The 16,665-nt window shown below is 31.0% G+C and overlaps 1 protein-coding gene across 1 annotated transcript in view; it reads right to left on the reverse strand.

Moving 5' to 3' along the window:
* wb (wing blister) overlaps positions 1-15,999 on the reverse strand; it is a 69,885-nt gene extending 53,886 nt beyond the window's left edge. The window contains exon 1 of the mRNA XM_015518971.2: positions 15,490-15,999. Within this exon, the coding sequence (XP_015374457.2) occupies positions 15,490-15,607 (118 nt within the window). The 5' untranslated portion in view covers positions 15,608-15,999. The remainder of the gene's footprint in view (positions 1-15,489) is intronic.
* Between the last annotated feature and the right edge of the window lie 666 nt (positions 16,000-16,665).

Below are 16,665 nucleotides of genomic sequence, written 5' to 3' on the forward strand. Positions count from 1 at the left end.
GAGAACCCTATTATATTCTTTTCCTTTAAAAAATTAATTCGAATAAATTAATAGTAAAAAATAATATTGTAAAAATTAAATTAAATAACATTGTATACGTACGCAATAAAAATTATTCTGGAAAGATTAAACAACAAACAAGTGTAAAATTAAATTCAGTCCCTAACACTTATTTTAGTTAGTTTACCGTTGAATTTTTAATTGAAATCATGGAATATTGGCAAGCCAGTAAGTACATTTATAAGCAATACCTAATATCATATTATATTTCTCTGAAAAAATCTGATTATTTTGAAGACAAAATGGTTGGTTAGATTATAGTTGAGCTTCAGTGTAAAATTGTATGCAATAAAATTGTGTTAATTTATTTTACATTACATTTGCTTACTACCTTCACCTAGATCATCATAAACAAAATTTTTTTAGACTAATTTTCAGTCAAAATTTTATCTTTACCTACTATAGATATGTATATAGAATATTTATATTTAATTGGACATAGCGTTGTCGTGTTGATTACATTTCTTAACTTAAGAATGTAAAATTTATTCAATATAAAAGTATATTCTGATTTTCACATAAACACACGATAAAAGTGACCCAGAACAATTAATTAAGTTTTATAATGGAAGTCAATAGTAAATAATTTATAGTCAATCTTTTAATAGAATTTTTTTTCATTTGTAACTATGAATAATTATAAAAATGTGATTATTTAGATTATCAAAACAAATAAATTAAATTAGATTATTAAAATAAATAAGAAAGAAAAAATCATTTTCACGCAATTTATATTATCATTACCTGTTATCATTATTATTCATTATTCTTATTTTTAGTTATTCCTTTGAAATTTGATAAATTTATTATAATATCGTATGTAATGATGAATAATGTTGATATTAATCTAAATAGCCATGTATATGTAATAGTTTAATATGTTTTTACAATTTTTTTGCACATTAATTATTGTTCTCATAAAAAGTTATGTTTCTAACTTATTAGTTTTTAAATACTTCTCTATTAATTTAAATGAACGAATATAAGTATCCATAAAATATATTTTGATTCTTGAACTGGGTTCAGATATACAGGGTGATTTTTTAAGCATGCTCGCCCCATTTTTATGCTTAAATTATGCATATATTCAAATTTTGATTTTTGGAATATTTAAGTGTAGTTAAAGGCGATATTTTTGAGTACTTAGATTTTTCACAACTTTTAAGGAGTATCCTGTAGCGATACCAACTTTGGTTTTTCAAATGACAACCTATATGTTTTAAAGCAAAATGTGATTCAGATAATTTTTCTGAAAATTTTGACATATTGCAATCAAAATTCGAACGAAAACTTCCAGAGTTATTCTACTTGAAATACTAAGGAATAAGGATAACAGTCTAATACTTAAATGCCTACGTTGTAAATGGATACACGTACATATTTCGCATTTGTGCTATTGTACACTATTGTTCGGTATTTTATTATAAGTAGGTATACCTATGCTATACAAATATTAACGTTGCCTATAAGGTATAGGTAACATGGATAAAATAAAAAGGATATTATTTTATTCATATTTTCTTTTCTTTTGAAAATTGTCAGATGCAATATTTGGCCATTTAGTAATAAGTAGTGATTATTAACAAATATTTTATTTTTATATTGTATACCGAATTATAATTATCGTATCCATTTACAACGTAGGCATTTAAGTATTAGACTTTTATCCTTATTCCTTAGTATTTCAAGTAGAATAACTCTGGAAGTTTTCGTTCGAATTTTGATTGCAATATGTCAAAATTTTCAGAAAAATTATCTGAATCACATTTTGCTTTAAAACATATAGGTTGTCATTTGAAAAACCAAAGTTGGTATCGCTACAGGATACTCCTTAAAAGTTGTGAAAAATCTAAGTACTCAAAAATATCGCCTTTAACTACACTTAAATATTCCAAAAATCAAAATTTGAATATATGCATAATTTAAGCATAAAAATGGGGCGAGCATGCTTAAAAAATCACCCTGTATACAAATAGAAGTTAACTACTAATGCCAAATACAATATAAAATATAATATACTCTGAACTTAAACACACCTATTGTTTTAATAATCACTGTATGACCATTATATCGATAGGTACCGCTATTCTATCCAGATATTATCACACTACAGGTTTCAAAACTACAAAGCTATACTACACTACGCAGCATATTATTATATAGCTATGTATGATTAATTTAAAAATAAATAGCCAAGTAAAAAATGTAATATAAAAAATATATTCAATTACTGCAAGTAGGTATTGCATTTGTTTTTCTACGTTTGTTTTCTGTAACTTGACATCACATTTGTGTTTTTGTGCTATTATTGATATATCTAAATTAAGTATACGAGTATTATGTGGAATTAAATTATGCATCCCTGTTTTAATAGTTTGGATGTTGCACAATTTTGCATGTCACGTAACATTTAATACTTAGATTAAATCCACCTTTTACTATTTAAATATTTTATTACTTACTACTGTTAAAGACGTGTGTTACTTTCTACTATATATTTTTAAATCAGTAAAATTCGTATATGATTTTTTATATCAAATGATCGGTTATAAGCACTACTTATTAAAACACAATTTTAGTATCTTTAATTTATAATGAATATTTTATATGAATTACATTAAATTGTATTAAAGTATTAAGTAGGTATCTACCTATATATTGCAACATCAATTATTTAAGTGTTATTAGTATATAATAATATACCGACAATAAACAGATAAAAGTTCATTACAAAAAATATTTAATAACTTTAAATCTGAGAAGGCATAGACAGTGCAGTAGGTGTTAAATGTGTAAGATGTTTTAAGTTGAAATGATAAAACTATAATATTATATTAATATAAACTAAAATGTATAGGTAATAACAAAATAAACGAATCGTACACTGAGTAAAAAATCCTCGGTAATTTTTTAAGTACAAGATGACCCCACCATGTACATTTCCCAATTCCAATGTGGGATTTTGATTGCAGGTTTATCTGTTTTCAAAAGAATTTCGGCATTTACATTGTTGAGGGGTGTACAAAAAAATATTACACCATTTAGATAACGACGTACCTACATGGAGGCGGTAAAGCATATCGTTAACAACTCAGCTGAACATGTCAATAAATTTAATGAACCTTATATGTTTTTTAAGAATTAGATGTGCCTTTTTATATTCAGTTTTATGTTATCGTTCCATTGGTTCATGGGATTCACATACCTACCACATAAAACCATTTACAAATCACCAAAAATCATGTTATTTGATCAGTTAACTTTTGTTCCTATATAGTATATTATAATATAATATACAGGTATTTATATTCAATATACTAGTAGCAGATTTTATCTTCGGTCGTAAATTTTACTTTTATAATAAGTAATACGATAGCTATTTAATTTATTAAACAGACCATTATAATTGACATTTGTGATAAAAACATAAGATTTAAAAAAACGACGTCATAATGAATTCTATACCTTAGCCCCTATATACTCTATAAGTATAATACCATTTGCACTTAAATTTTTTTTTCATAGTTTACATCTGCAGATACACTGAATGGCAATTGGCATGGAGTCTTAAATTAAACATTTTTACTTTGAGACTAGGTTAAGAACGCGTAACAATAAACACGAGAACTTTATACCTATATAATATAATACATTATTTTAATATATTACCAGCCATCATCACAATCATAGCTTAAGACTTTTGTTGATATGTCTCGTATGGAAAGCATAAAAATTAAATTTAACCTCATAACTACGAGTTTTAAAAATACAAACAGGTCGTAAAGTTTTCGCTACGCAGTAATATGCGATGCATATATTATTCACAGAGGGATAACATTTATAGATATTTTTTTTTTTTGCAACGCCTATAGGCAGGTCGTATCTGGACATCTTGTAATTACTAAACATTCCCGTAAATACAAATTATCATAAAAAGACATCTTTACCATTGATCATGTTTTTAAGGTTAGCTATAGATATTAAATTTGCATAAAGGTGCATCAACTAGGCATATTAAATATATAACTTATAATTATAAATCATACTGTTGTTTATTAATATTATTTATTTATAGTTAAAAAAAAAAAAAATATTAACTGCATTTGCATTTTAGAAAGATACAACTTTTACTCATGTTAAGATTGTTAAAAATTAAAAGAAAAATTACATCACTATCATGTATTAAACTTTCGGTCACCTAATTTTAATGTTTGAACATGTATATACAAAATACCTGAATGAAAGTAGGTAAATTATCGTTTGAGTGCCATGTGTAATCAGAATAATAAATTGTTTTATGTTTCAATGTGAGTGGTGTTACAATTTGATGTATTATTTATATAAGGTACAAAAACTTTTAACTATTACTAAACAAAAATATGTCACCTGTGAAATAATATAAAAAAAGGATAATTAAATGAATAAGTATTTTTTTTTTAAACAGAGGAATATATTAAAATAAATAAGCAATATATTTATATAATATTGATGTACAATGAAGTTTAAAATTAATAGTTAGAGCGTAAAAACAAAGTATAGTTATTAATTTTTTTAAATGTTGATAATTTTTTAGCTATCATAGAAGATATAATTAAAAAAAAAAATAGCTATCCTTATTGCTATATCTACAATTATATTTCGTTATAATTTATATTTTTATTACATTTATAAGAACTTCGGATAGTTTTTGAATAGGTATGTCAATATGAATAACCTAGTAAAAATTTGAAATTCATATACCCGCGTAAGTTGTGACACATAGCATTATTTGGAACATAAAGAAAGTCGAAGGGAACAATCGACACTATTGCATTCCTCGGACTCAGACCAGGACATTTGTCGAAGTCAATAATATTATGGTATTAGATGTTAAGGTTTTTATGTCAAAGCCGTATATAATTGAATTGGGATGTGTAACAGCGGTGGCGTGTGCAAATGTCGAAGAATCACCATCTACGTGACTTGAATATTCTTGCTGTTGGTGGGCACTTATACTCCCAAGTTATTTTAGCGGTCCGAACTAGCTCCACCGGATTCCTAGTAGGTATATAGGTACATTATTCGCGTAATATAATATCCACCCGTACACGCACACGCCGATATAGGGTTATCGTAATTAAAGCGTTTCGAAAACGTGTATTCTCGGTATACATGGCAGACGGACTGTTTGACTGTCCAATACACACATGCACACATATATACGAATGTGAATTCGATTGTTTACATCAAAAGGGTTTACGTAGGAAAAAAAAACCCTAAACCAAAGTTTTCCTCTATTGTTGGGGTCCAACGATGACAACATGTGGACTACTACAGACTCCTATACTATTAATACTGCTATATATAGGTACTATTAAATACAACACTGCCTACCATCACAACGGCAGTTGTAGGTATAGATCACTTCTCTGTTTCGTATTAAAAATGAATATTCATTTTTTAAAACGAAAATGTTTCGGGGGTAAAAAAAAAGATAACAAAGCCCTATGCATTTCCGTTTACGGTTTGTTTTGTTGTTTTTGTTGTTTTTGTTGTTTATATATTTGTAAATATATATTCCCATACAGCAGCACAGTAATGGTCTCACGGGGTTCCCGGAATGCGATCCGTTGTTAATGGTCAAAACTTCATTTTTTTACCATAATAATCGGCTGTATGTGTCCAAACCGGTGTTCGTGACGGTGCAGAGCGGTGAGGGAGTGCAAGTGGTGCGACAGCGTTTTAAAAACGTGGAAAGCAAAAACAATTTGTCTTTTGGTAAAACCGGTAGAAACTGAGTTTTGTGAGGGCGTATACAAAATAATAATAATAATAATAATAATAATTTTTTTTTTTATAAAAAACGAGCCGAAGAAACGCGTGCATAGGGATATTATGTAGAGAACCTACGAAGTACCAAGTGAAAAGAAAAAAAACACACGCGGGCGCATAAAAGCGTCTACGCTATATGCGGATAACGAGTGGTAATAATAATTCGTAAGAGCGAGTACAGTACCTATATTAAACACATGTTGACAGTTATCCCTGTTAATAAACGTCTCTGCGACGGATAATAATAATAATAATATTTAACTCGGTGTTGCGCACGCTTTTTATTTTTCTTCGTGTGATGGCGTGCGCGTATTATACTGCACCTACCACCAAACAAACGCACTGCAGCACAAGCACTATAATAATATGTACACGTAACACGTTAATATGTTATATGATATATTATATATTTTATACGTTTTCAAGTATTATACAGGTATTGTGCTACATCACCGGCTCGGTCAGTCAATCCGTTAAGTGGTCCGGATCTGAGCAGCGGTCTACCGTCCAAAAATGGAAACCGTCCACGGTGGAATGTGCTGAAGACACTTGTCGTTCGTGGCCCCGTATATGACGTATACGGGGGGAGGATTTATGTCAACAAGACGCGCGTGACAGAAGTCGTAGCTGTGAATGTGTGTGTGTGTGTGTGTTTTTGTCACTGTGTGTGTCATTTTCTGTGTTTGCGTGTGCATATGTTTGTGTTTATAAGTGTGTGTGTGCGCGCGCGCGCTCGTGTATAATACATTAATACTGCAGCTGCGCAGGTATGCATCGCTGTGGCGTTTAGAGTATTATAATAATATCATCGTATCATTATATATATATCCTATAGTTGGCGGGTGGAGGGAGTAACCGTATTAGGTAAAAGGTATAAACCTACTTGAAATGTCGACAGAGGATGCACGAAATTAATTTTTTTTCCCATCTATTACCACCGAATTTTTCCCATCGTAAATATATTACACTCGTCGTCCCGTCTCCCCGTACCACCACCAACCGGTACACGGCGGCGACCGTGCTGACCGAACCGTATATAGGTATACGGCAATGATAATAATAATATAACTGGCCGCTCTACTAAAAAAAAAAAAAAATAAATAAATACCTATACTGTACCTACAACCACACGACGTTCCTATATTGCTGCAGCGCGTTCGCTTCTAGCCGTGTGAAAAACGTTAACGTCCGATTTTTATTACGCGTTCAAACGTGTACTGTTGTAGCATAGACGGGTATATTATACAGGTATAATATATAACATTATAGGAAACGCGGCCAAACACTATAGGTACATCGACAACGAGGTTTACATGCCGTTCGCTGCAGATGCAGTATTTAATGACTGCAGCGCCGGACGCGGTCTCTTAATGAGGAACCGTTTGAAGTTTTGCGGTAAAAACGGTATAGGAGGTACCCAGATTGTAATAATAAAAACGAATATAAAAACAAAAACGTGTATCGTCGATACGTCGGCGTACACGGTGGCGGCAGTGATCGCCAGTTAGTATAGGCATGGTATGGTCGTATAGTTATGATAATATATTATTATCATTATTATTATATTATACGCACTGAACGGTACTGGTGTATATGTTTAGCAAACGAACACGAGGGATATAAGTTCGTGATTCACGACTTTCAACCGCCGCCTTCGTCCTGCAGCCGGTCGTTAATTTCGTCGCATTTCTCTCCCTAGTCGCCGACATCGAAACACGCTTCTACAGGACATAGGTATTAGGTACATAATAATAATATTATTTCTGTTTGATCTTACGAATTTCCTATCGAATGATTATAAAAATAAAACGTCATCCGTGTTTGTCAGTCGCCCGCAGCGGCAGTCGTTACGATGGACCTCCCCAGAATTGATGATCTTGGAGCCGTATATGAGTTTGTCTGTGTGTGTGTGTATCTAATGAATAATGATATTCAAACCGGGGGACTTGGGTCTTTAAGGAATTCGGAGTATTCCATCGACACGAAAATATACGTGACGACCACCCACTAGGTTAATTTTCGCGCGAATAAATAAATTTTCCACGTTCTGTTATAACGCAGTGGCGTAAGGGAATAATTATACATATATATCGCGAATATCATATTAAAATATTTTAATACCATTTGTAGATCAGGCGAAGGACGCACGCGTCAAGTTGATTTTTCGAATTTTTGATACGAGAATTCCAAGCATTTAAATTTCTCATATTCGCGGCGTTCAAATTTAATATAGGTAATATTATAATATTATGTTCCCACGTCATTGGTATTTAGCTGTCGCACGCTTGTACTTCGTAAAACGGATAATCCATTATAAAAATATCATCATTATACGATGCGTTTCTTAAATATTTTCTCTGTATATAATCGAAACACTCGATTATGCAGTTACGCAGTTCTCCGTCCACGTTGGTTAGGTACGGTGTTGTCGGAGCGATTCAAAGCATGTGAAACACTGCTGCAGGTCTCGCTCAAAATGTCTTTCATTCGACTCGTACAACAGCCGTCGCCGTCGTCGGCCTTTTACCACGGTTAATACCATTCGATTTCGTTTTCGGCCGTGTAATCGGATTTTATGATCGCATATGACTATATATATATATATACTGCGCTGTACACATTAGGTAGGTACCTAACCTATACTATAATAATATGATATATTGCTTACCTGCAGCAGTATACATCGTGGTATTGTTAAAACGAAAATATAATGCAATCGAACGAAATCTAAATCCGAGTGGCACCTATATGCGCCCACTGAGAGTTTTTACAATATATTATTACGAGGACCACCAAAAAGGAATATCACGTACCGCCCCTGCGGTTGAAGCGCGCGTGCGTGAATGTACCAAACATATACGCACGTATTATTATACGTGTAGGTCCGACTGTGTTCAGGGTGGCTCAGTGGTATAAATACATCGTTTTATTGTATATATTATGTTCAGTGTCGCATTGTTAGTCCCTTGTACGACACGGCCGACTATAGTGTTTGGCCACGGTATACAATGTAACAAGGACCAGCGCGTTATGTCGTAGAGTAATATAATGATAATAATATATGATCCTGGGACGGTGGCATACAGAATAATATACAAAAAAGAATAAGGGAAAAAAATAATAACAATAAATACACCCAATATTCACAAGTCAAAACCGAACCTTCTACTGCAGGTCCAATGTAATAAAATATTTTAACATATATACGCGTCTATTGTGCTTGTGCATATACGGTTTGGTGCGGTGTTCTCGAAACGAATGAGCTGTTCTAAATCTTATATTTCTTTCTTTTCTTCCCCGAAGTGATCAAATTGATTTTATTATGTTACGCACTAAAAGTCACGTACTTATATATAATATACTCTAGCACTGCTCTCCATATATAACATAGGATGTTTATGACCTTCGTACAGAATTTCACCGGTATTTATATTATATAATATTTAATACATATAATGTACTTTTTTCTGTGGATACTGTAATAACGACGAAAAGTATCAAGATATTTAATAAAGTAGGTATTTATTTAATAAACACATGCCTGCGCACAAGATCACATTATTTTAAATATCACACACCATATGTCCGGTATGTGAAAGACATAGACACAAAACTCAACGGCCAGTTGCAAGTCAAAAATGAAAAATTTATATATTATTGTTGTCGGATATCATGAGAATTTTTGCTGATAAATCGTTTCTATACTCACACAATCACCAATAAATTATTTCTAAATTAACCATATAAGGGTACCAATGTCTCCTGTGTTGGCTATTGTTCATCAATTGCTTTTCTAAATCTTGATCGTGGGGCGTGGACTCTAAATCGGTTCTATATTAAACGTATTATTATTTGATGACTTTAACATGGAAAATAACTGTAACTTGTAAGGAACCTAATAAAAAGTTTAAAATTCAGATAAATATTAACTATACAAAACCCGATGGCCATATTATGCAGTAAATAGTAATGCATGTTAATTGATGGAATATTAAGTAATTTAGAATTTAGTCTAACTCCTGCAGAAATAAAATACTTTCAAAAAACAAATATGTGAGTTTGAAATCAACAATTAAAACAGATAATTATATTCCTGAGAAAAACAAATACAAGTTAAAAAATCAATGATTGTTTTTAGTCTCTATTAGAGCTATCTACACAAAACAATGTTACTACCTAGTGCCAACCATTAAAACAATGTAAAAAAGCATATTAAAAGTATCATCCATTTTCAATCACCTATAATTAATTGCATCATAAAAATTATGTGTAATATTAGTAAAATCAATATTACGTTGATACCTATAGGTAATAAAAGAGTTAATTTACCGATTATCAAGACTTAAAGGTAAGAATATTATCATAATCACCTAACAAATTTATATGAATATTTTTATTTAAAATTTAATTACAAAATTGTTTAAATTGTAATATTTTACATAGTTATAACTCACTTTAAAATTTAAATATCAATACACGCTTATGAAGTACCTCTACCAATACTATTCTTACTTTTCGATTTGATGATAATATGTCAATTCACTCAGACATTAAAGGGACGTCCACGTACGTAGTACACAAGTATACCTACGTGTGTTGTCTCCATCTCACAAAGTTACAAATGTATAATATAGCAAAAACTGTTTTGTGTGGGACAACTATACACCTTATTTATATTATTTTTTTATTTATTTATTTATAGTATTTATAATAGAATCACCAAAATTGCACAACACTTAGGGAAGAACTTTATATCTGTGTCGTAGCTTCTTTTTTTTATTATTTGGATAACATAAATACATTCAAAGTTATCAGTATCAGAAAATTAAGTTGATTTCTTTAATTAATTACTAACAAATATTGGTTAGTGCTATCAAAAAACACAGATAAAATTCTACCCTTATTGCGTTGTGGAATAAATTTTGGTAATTTTACTATATATACAGAGGGAGTATGGATCATAGATTTCCGCGCAAAATAGTATTTTTTATATTTGTAAGACGGATACAATACATGTGGGTGTAGAATCCTCTTAAAGCTAGCACCCTTGCTAGCACCATAAGATATTGGTTCTACTGAACAAAAATTTGGTGGGTAGCGCGTTGAGCTGAGAGTCAAAGAGAAAAATTAAATGGTGGTGTACTTACGTCTTTTTAATAAATACATATACAGTAAAACCTCTCAATAACGGACCCTCAATCTAACGGAATCCTCTTTATAGCGGAAAATGTCAATGATCCTGGTGCAAATTATATATGCAATTTCTATCTCTCTATGACAGAAAATTCTTTATAACGGAAAAATGTTTTTGGTATCAAGCGATTCCGTTATAGAGAGGTTTAACTGTAATCAATAACATATGAATGCAATCTAGTAACAAAGTTATTTAAAATAACGAATGATAAGAAAACTGCGAAATAATTAAACAAATGTTAAGAACAGAATTTGTCAACGATAGTATTTCACTGAGAAAAATATTTTATTTAATAAGGGGCGTTACTGTAGATATGAAAGTATGTGGGCTCTAAAATTAGCGAGGTTAATAAAATTTCAATATTTAAATGTGTATTGACAATATTTTTAACTGTAGAAGTTATCTTAGGCCCTGAACATCCTAGCACGGTAAAATTTTACGACAAATACTTATTGGAATATTAGAATATTATTAATTAGTGATTAGTCAAATTCAAATGTAAGTGTATTAAATAAGGTAGAATGTAGATGGAGATTATCTAAGTGTTAATTTATTAAGTTAATATAAAAAAGTAAATAATATTCGGTCAACTTGACTACTGTTAAATAAATCATAAACATTGTACCTTTCGAAAAATTATTAACTTGCGAGTGTAATAAACATTACACGTATAGGTAGTTATAGTTACATATTATATACAAAATAATCAAACAAATAATTAATTTAGGTCATAAATATATTTATTACAATAATGTAGGTAATATAGTACCTACTGGCTACTTTCTAGAACAACAACTATTTCGAGATATTGTGAATCGTGATTAATGTTAAAAAATATTTTTGAGTTGAAAATCATTTTGTATAAGATAGTTATGATATTAAGATTATGAAATTAGACTTATTAATGGTACATAATACAATAATTAGGTATAGGTATAGTACATTTTAGTACATGATTGACGTAAATGTAATTTATATTTGTTTAGTGTATTTATGAAATATACCCTGCATTATTATGCATTTATGACTTATATATAGAATACGTAAAAATATTTAAATATAAAATTAAATTACTAATATAGAGCATATTTTCATACTTTTCTATAAATGATTCAAGGATGAAATACATTTTTACTTTGATGGGTAAAACTAAAACAAAAACAAAGTTTTTTGTATACCATATGGTTTCCTCTTCTACCATAATCACCTTTCATCTGACAACTGCATACCGAACAGTCTAATAGGTAATAACTGGTATGAAACTAAACCGTTTACCTCTTACATATACCTACCTGCTTAGTAAGTATTTTTATAGTAATGTTAGTATCATTTTTATCGTTACTAAGTTGTTGGCAACGACGAACCACAATGCAGCCGCTAAGATATATTTTGAGTGGTTAAATGTATGACAGCTTATTAAAATACAAAATAATATATACCATAATATACTATATACATATATATCTTCTATTCTACTCAAAATAATTCTGTATTAAATTGTTTTTAATACAATCCTATTATTGCGAATAATAAAACTTGTTTTGTGAAGATTCATTATGTCTTACCTATTTAGTATTTTCTACATTATGTAAATATTCTATTTCACTACCAAAGACGATCGTGATACAGTGATAACTTATTGAAAGCCATATAATAACAGATTATAAATAATATGTAAAGAATTCAATACAATTTTAAAATTGTTGTTAATTTGAATATACAAGATATTATATTTATCCAAAATTATTTCAAATAGTATTTTAAAAATTTTTTTGCTGGAATTCTAAAATCAAAAATACATTTAAAAAAAAAAATTATTTATACCTACCTGATTGTCAAGTAAAGCATTATATTATTTGGAAATAAATAAATAGAACTATCAACTAAGTAAACTTTTTGATATATTATAATTACATACTAAAAAATGATAGTTTATCGTAAAAATAATAACGTTAAACCTAAAAATTTGATAGAATATTGTGTTAAAAGTATAAAACTAAAACTACACAGAATATAATATGCACATGTTTATTTGACTACAAAAATAAATTAAAATAAGTAAAAATACAATTAATATAACTGACATAAGAAAAACCTGTATACCCGACAAAGAATACGATCTTAGATACCATCAAAGAGATTGATTCAACTGATACTAAAAACAGCTATTTTAACTAGAAAAATAAGTGTTTTTTTAAAAGTAGTATACAATACTGCATACCTACTTAGAATATTATACTTAATTTAGGCATATATAAGATATTCAAGAAGTATCAAATCTCTGGTATTTATGTTAAATAAATAAATTTGTATGAACTAAATGTATACATTTTTTGGTATTGTTTTTTTCTTCATAGTTTTAGGACGATTTTATTGTGTGTTTAATTTTAACAGATTTTAATTGAATAATAATAAAAGTAACTGTGTTTTAATTCTAATTATATATATTAAATGACCCTTGAGGATACTTAAAGACTTATACTAATATTTGAATGAAATACTGTTTTCGCATTGCACGTTTAAACGTCAATTATGAAATTCACCAATGAATAATTGTGGTACATTCATACATGAATATTCAGTATTCACAGTCATTAGTTATATGTAGAAAAACATAATTCTATATATCTAAGTTACTAAATAATCTTTATTATTTGTGGTTAGTCCATATGTAATTTAAAAAATCATAAATTATGACTCATAGATCTTAATCATTTTTAAGAATTATACCTAATCAAAAAAAATGTTTAAATATTATTTAGGCAATTTAATTCGATTAACAATTGCTAAATAAAATAAATAACCAACAAACTCAGTTTAATCTGAACAACAACAATAATTATTGTTCATTGTTCTTATCAACAGTGATGGTGTAAGTAACGCAAAATTAAATAATTAAAAAAAAAATAGAATTAAGCAGTTCAAACTTAAACACAAATATTTTCTTCTTTAGTACAAAGAGAAAAAAAAAATATTTCTAACGACTACCAACTATGAACAAACAACTATAGTTAGTTTTACAGTATTCGGTAATATATGATATTATAATATTATAATTTATATACATTGAACATATTAACAATTGACATAGTTCACAAGTTCAAACGGTTGCCTAGAACCTTCTAGCCAGTAAGAGGGACCTTCACCATGGATCACCAATATATATTTTATACCTATTATGATGGTATGGGATTCTTAATACTATAAGTGTAGTTTAAACGACGACGACGACATTACGACGTACCTATGTGTACTTAAGTGTACACGCTGTCGTTTGCGCCGTAACGCGGTCCATCGCGAAAAAAGTTAAAAATAAAAACAAATTTGATTAACACAGCATTTATTTTTCAGGTATTTAGTAATTTTAAAATGAGTTAATGATATGGGCGGGTTTTCAGTCACTTAACAGTAATAATAATTAAGATTCCTTAATGTTGTTGTGTCGGCATTATGATTAACTCAGAGAAGAGGGTAAATTCGTATGGTGAAGCGGTGATGGATGAAGTCCTCACAGAAATAATAATTCATAATAACTATATAATGTGTAGGTGTAGCTGGTATACTAGATATAATATGTGACACACGTGTTTGCCATTGAAAATCTGCAGCTAGGTTTCGAAAACTTACTTAACCTCTCTCCCAAGAACATCGTTTTTATGAAAATGAACAAGAACCCCATTCTCTAATCCATAGCTGGATGGAGTCTATTTTGAGTCCTAAACCAAACATTTTTAAGGTTCGATATCCAAGGATATGGTTTTTTTTGTAGATACCGGCAAATCATATTTAATATATATATATATATTATATTTTTAAAAATAAGATGTCCAAACCTTTTTTTCGCTATCCTCCACTATTGTAATATAATTATTGATTTTCGTACACTTTGCTCAAAATTAATAATTTTATTAACGTATTTCTAGAATAGTCAGATAGGTACTATAGTTGTACGATATCATCGCACTTGTGAATTGTGGCACATTGCATAATGTCAGTATGTCTTACATGATCGTGGGTCGCGATCAATGATTATATGAAGTGATATTATTTAATAACTTATCATTATGTATCTTTACGACAAATAAATGTATCACTGTCTAAATGAACGGTACGTATTTTAAACGGAAATTCAAAAGTAATATCCCACAGTGATTCACGGTCTGTGTAGTGTTAGATAGGTATATTTGAGCATACGGAGTTGTGAGTACCAATGTGTGCATATAATATTATAATAGTATACCAGATACCTACACGGGCTACACGCATTACTTATGCTAGATTGGTGTGTATACCAATATACCGATGCCGCGGGAACCCGTTTCGGATACGAGTCGCGGTCGTCGGCTCGGAAGGCGACAATAATATCGTAATCGTACGTTAATTCCGCGCGAATGTGCGATATTTATAATAGCAAGACACGTTACCTGTTGCGTAGACGATCTTGGTCGGTAGCACTGACAGCGCCATCAGCAGCACCGCCGCCACCAGCACCGACTTCATCCGGAATCGGGCAGAGGCCCCCGGCGCATCTTCGGCCGACATGATGACAATAGTACGATCGTTACGGATATTGTCGTGTCCGTCGGCGGTGTGTCTTTCGCGTACACTCTCCAGTCCGTCCGGCGTGTGCCGTGTTCATGCGGTCATTGCACCCGGGCAATCCGTCTGATGCGAGGAATGGCGTTCGCGAGCGATATGGTGTACGATGACGATGAGCCAATGGGATACGGTAGGTGAACAAAATCGAACCGATCGTTGACAGTCGGGTTACTTGACTGTTCGGCCCCGTTCTTCGGGCAAGAACACGCCGCTGCAGCACGCTTGGGCACAGCCGAGAAGAACACACCACACCGGCATGCACATATACAAACACATGCACTCACACACTAGCAGACCGCTTACCGTCCGCGCAGACACTAGTCACTAGTCAGACACCGGTACAATGCGCGCGTATACTACTATCGCCGCCGTCGTCGCCGTCACCACTACCACTACCACCATCATCACACCGCCACCACTGCTACCACCGCACCGCCGTAGTCATTTATATTACGACAACTGAGTATAATGCACTACCACCACCACCACCACGACCACTACCGCCACAGCACACCGGACTCGGGACTACCATTATACGCTATTATAACACACGGCGTACACGGTACGGGCTGCGTAATATAATAATATTATACAATATAAATAATATAATAATATTTTTATCATACCATTATAATTGTCGAGTCTCGATGATAAAATATCCGAAAAAAAGTCAATCTCTTTTTATGGTGTAACGAATCGCGTAGGAATATCGGATTACTATTATTTGCTCGACATTCCGAGTTTCGTCCGGCGGCGATACCTATAACACGATAATCTATATACGCACGGCGATGACACGTACCTATAATACTAACATGAATGCGTGTAAATAAAATACTACCGACAACAGGTGTCATCGATATAACGGCAGCAAAACAAAAACTAAATTAAAATTGTACCTATACGTCATTAATTTTTGAATTTTTTGTTTTGTTTTGGTGTCGTGGTAAAAGTTAAAAAAAAAAATAGCAAATAATGATATTATGACGAATGGTAAAATT

This window comes from Diuraphis noxia, unplaced genomic scaffold, assembly GCF_037042655.1.
Source record: "Diuraphis noxia isolate RWA-SAM2 unplaced genomic scaffold, SU_Dnox_SAM2 contig0001, whole genome shotgun sequence".
Classification (NCBI taxonomy): domain Eukaryota; kingdom Metazoa; phylum Arthropoda; class Insecta; order Hemiptera; family Aphididae; genus Diuraphis; species Diuraphis noxia.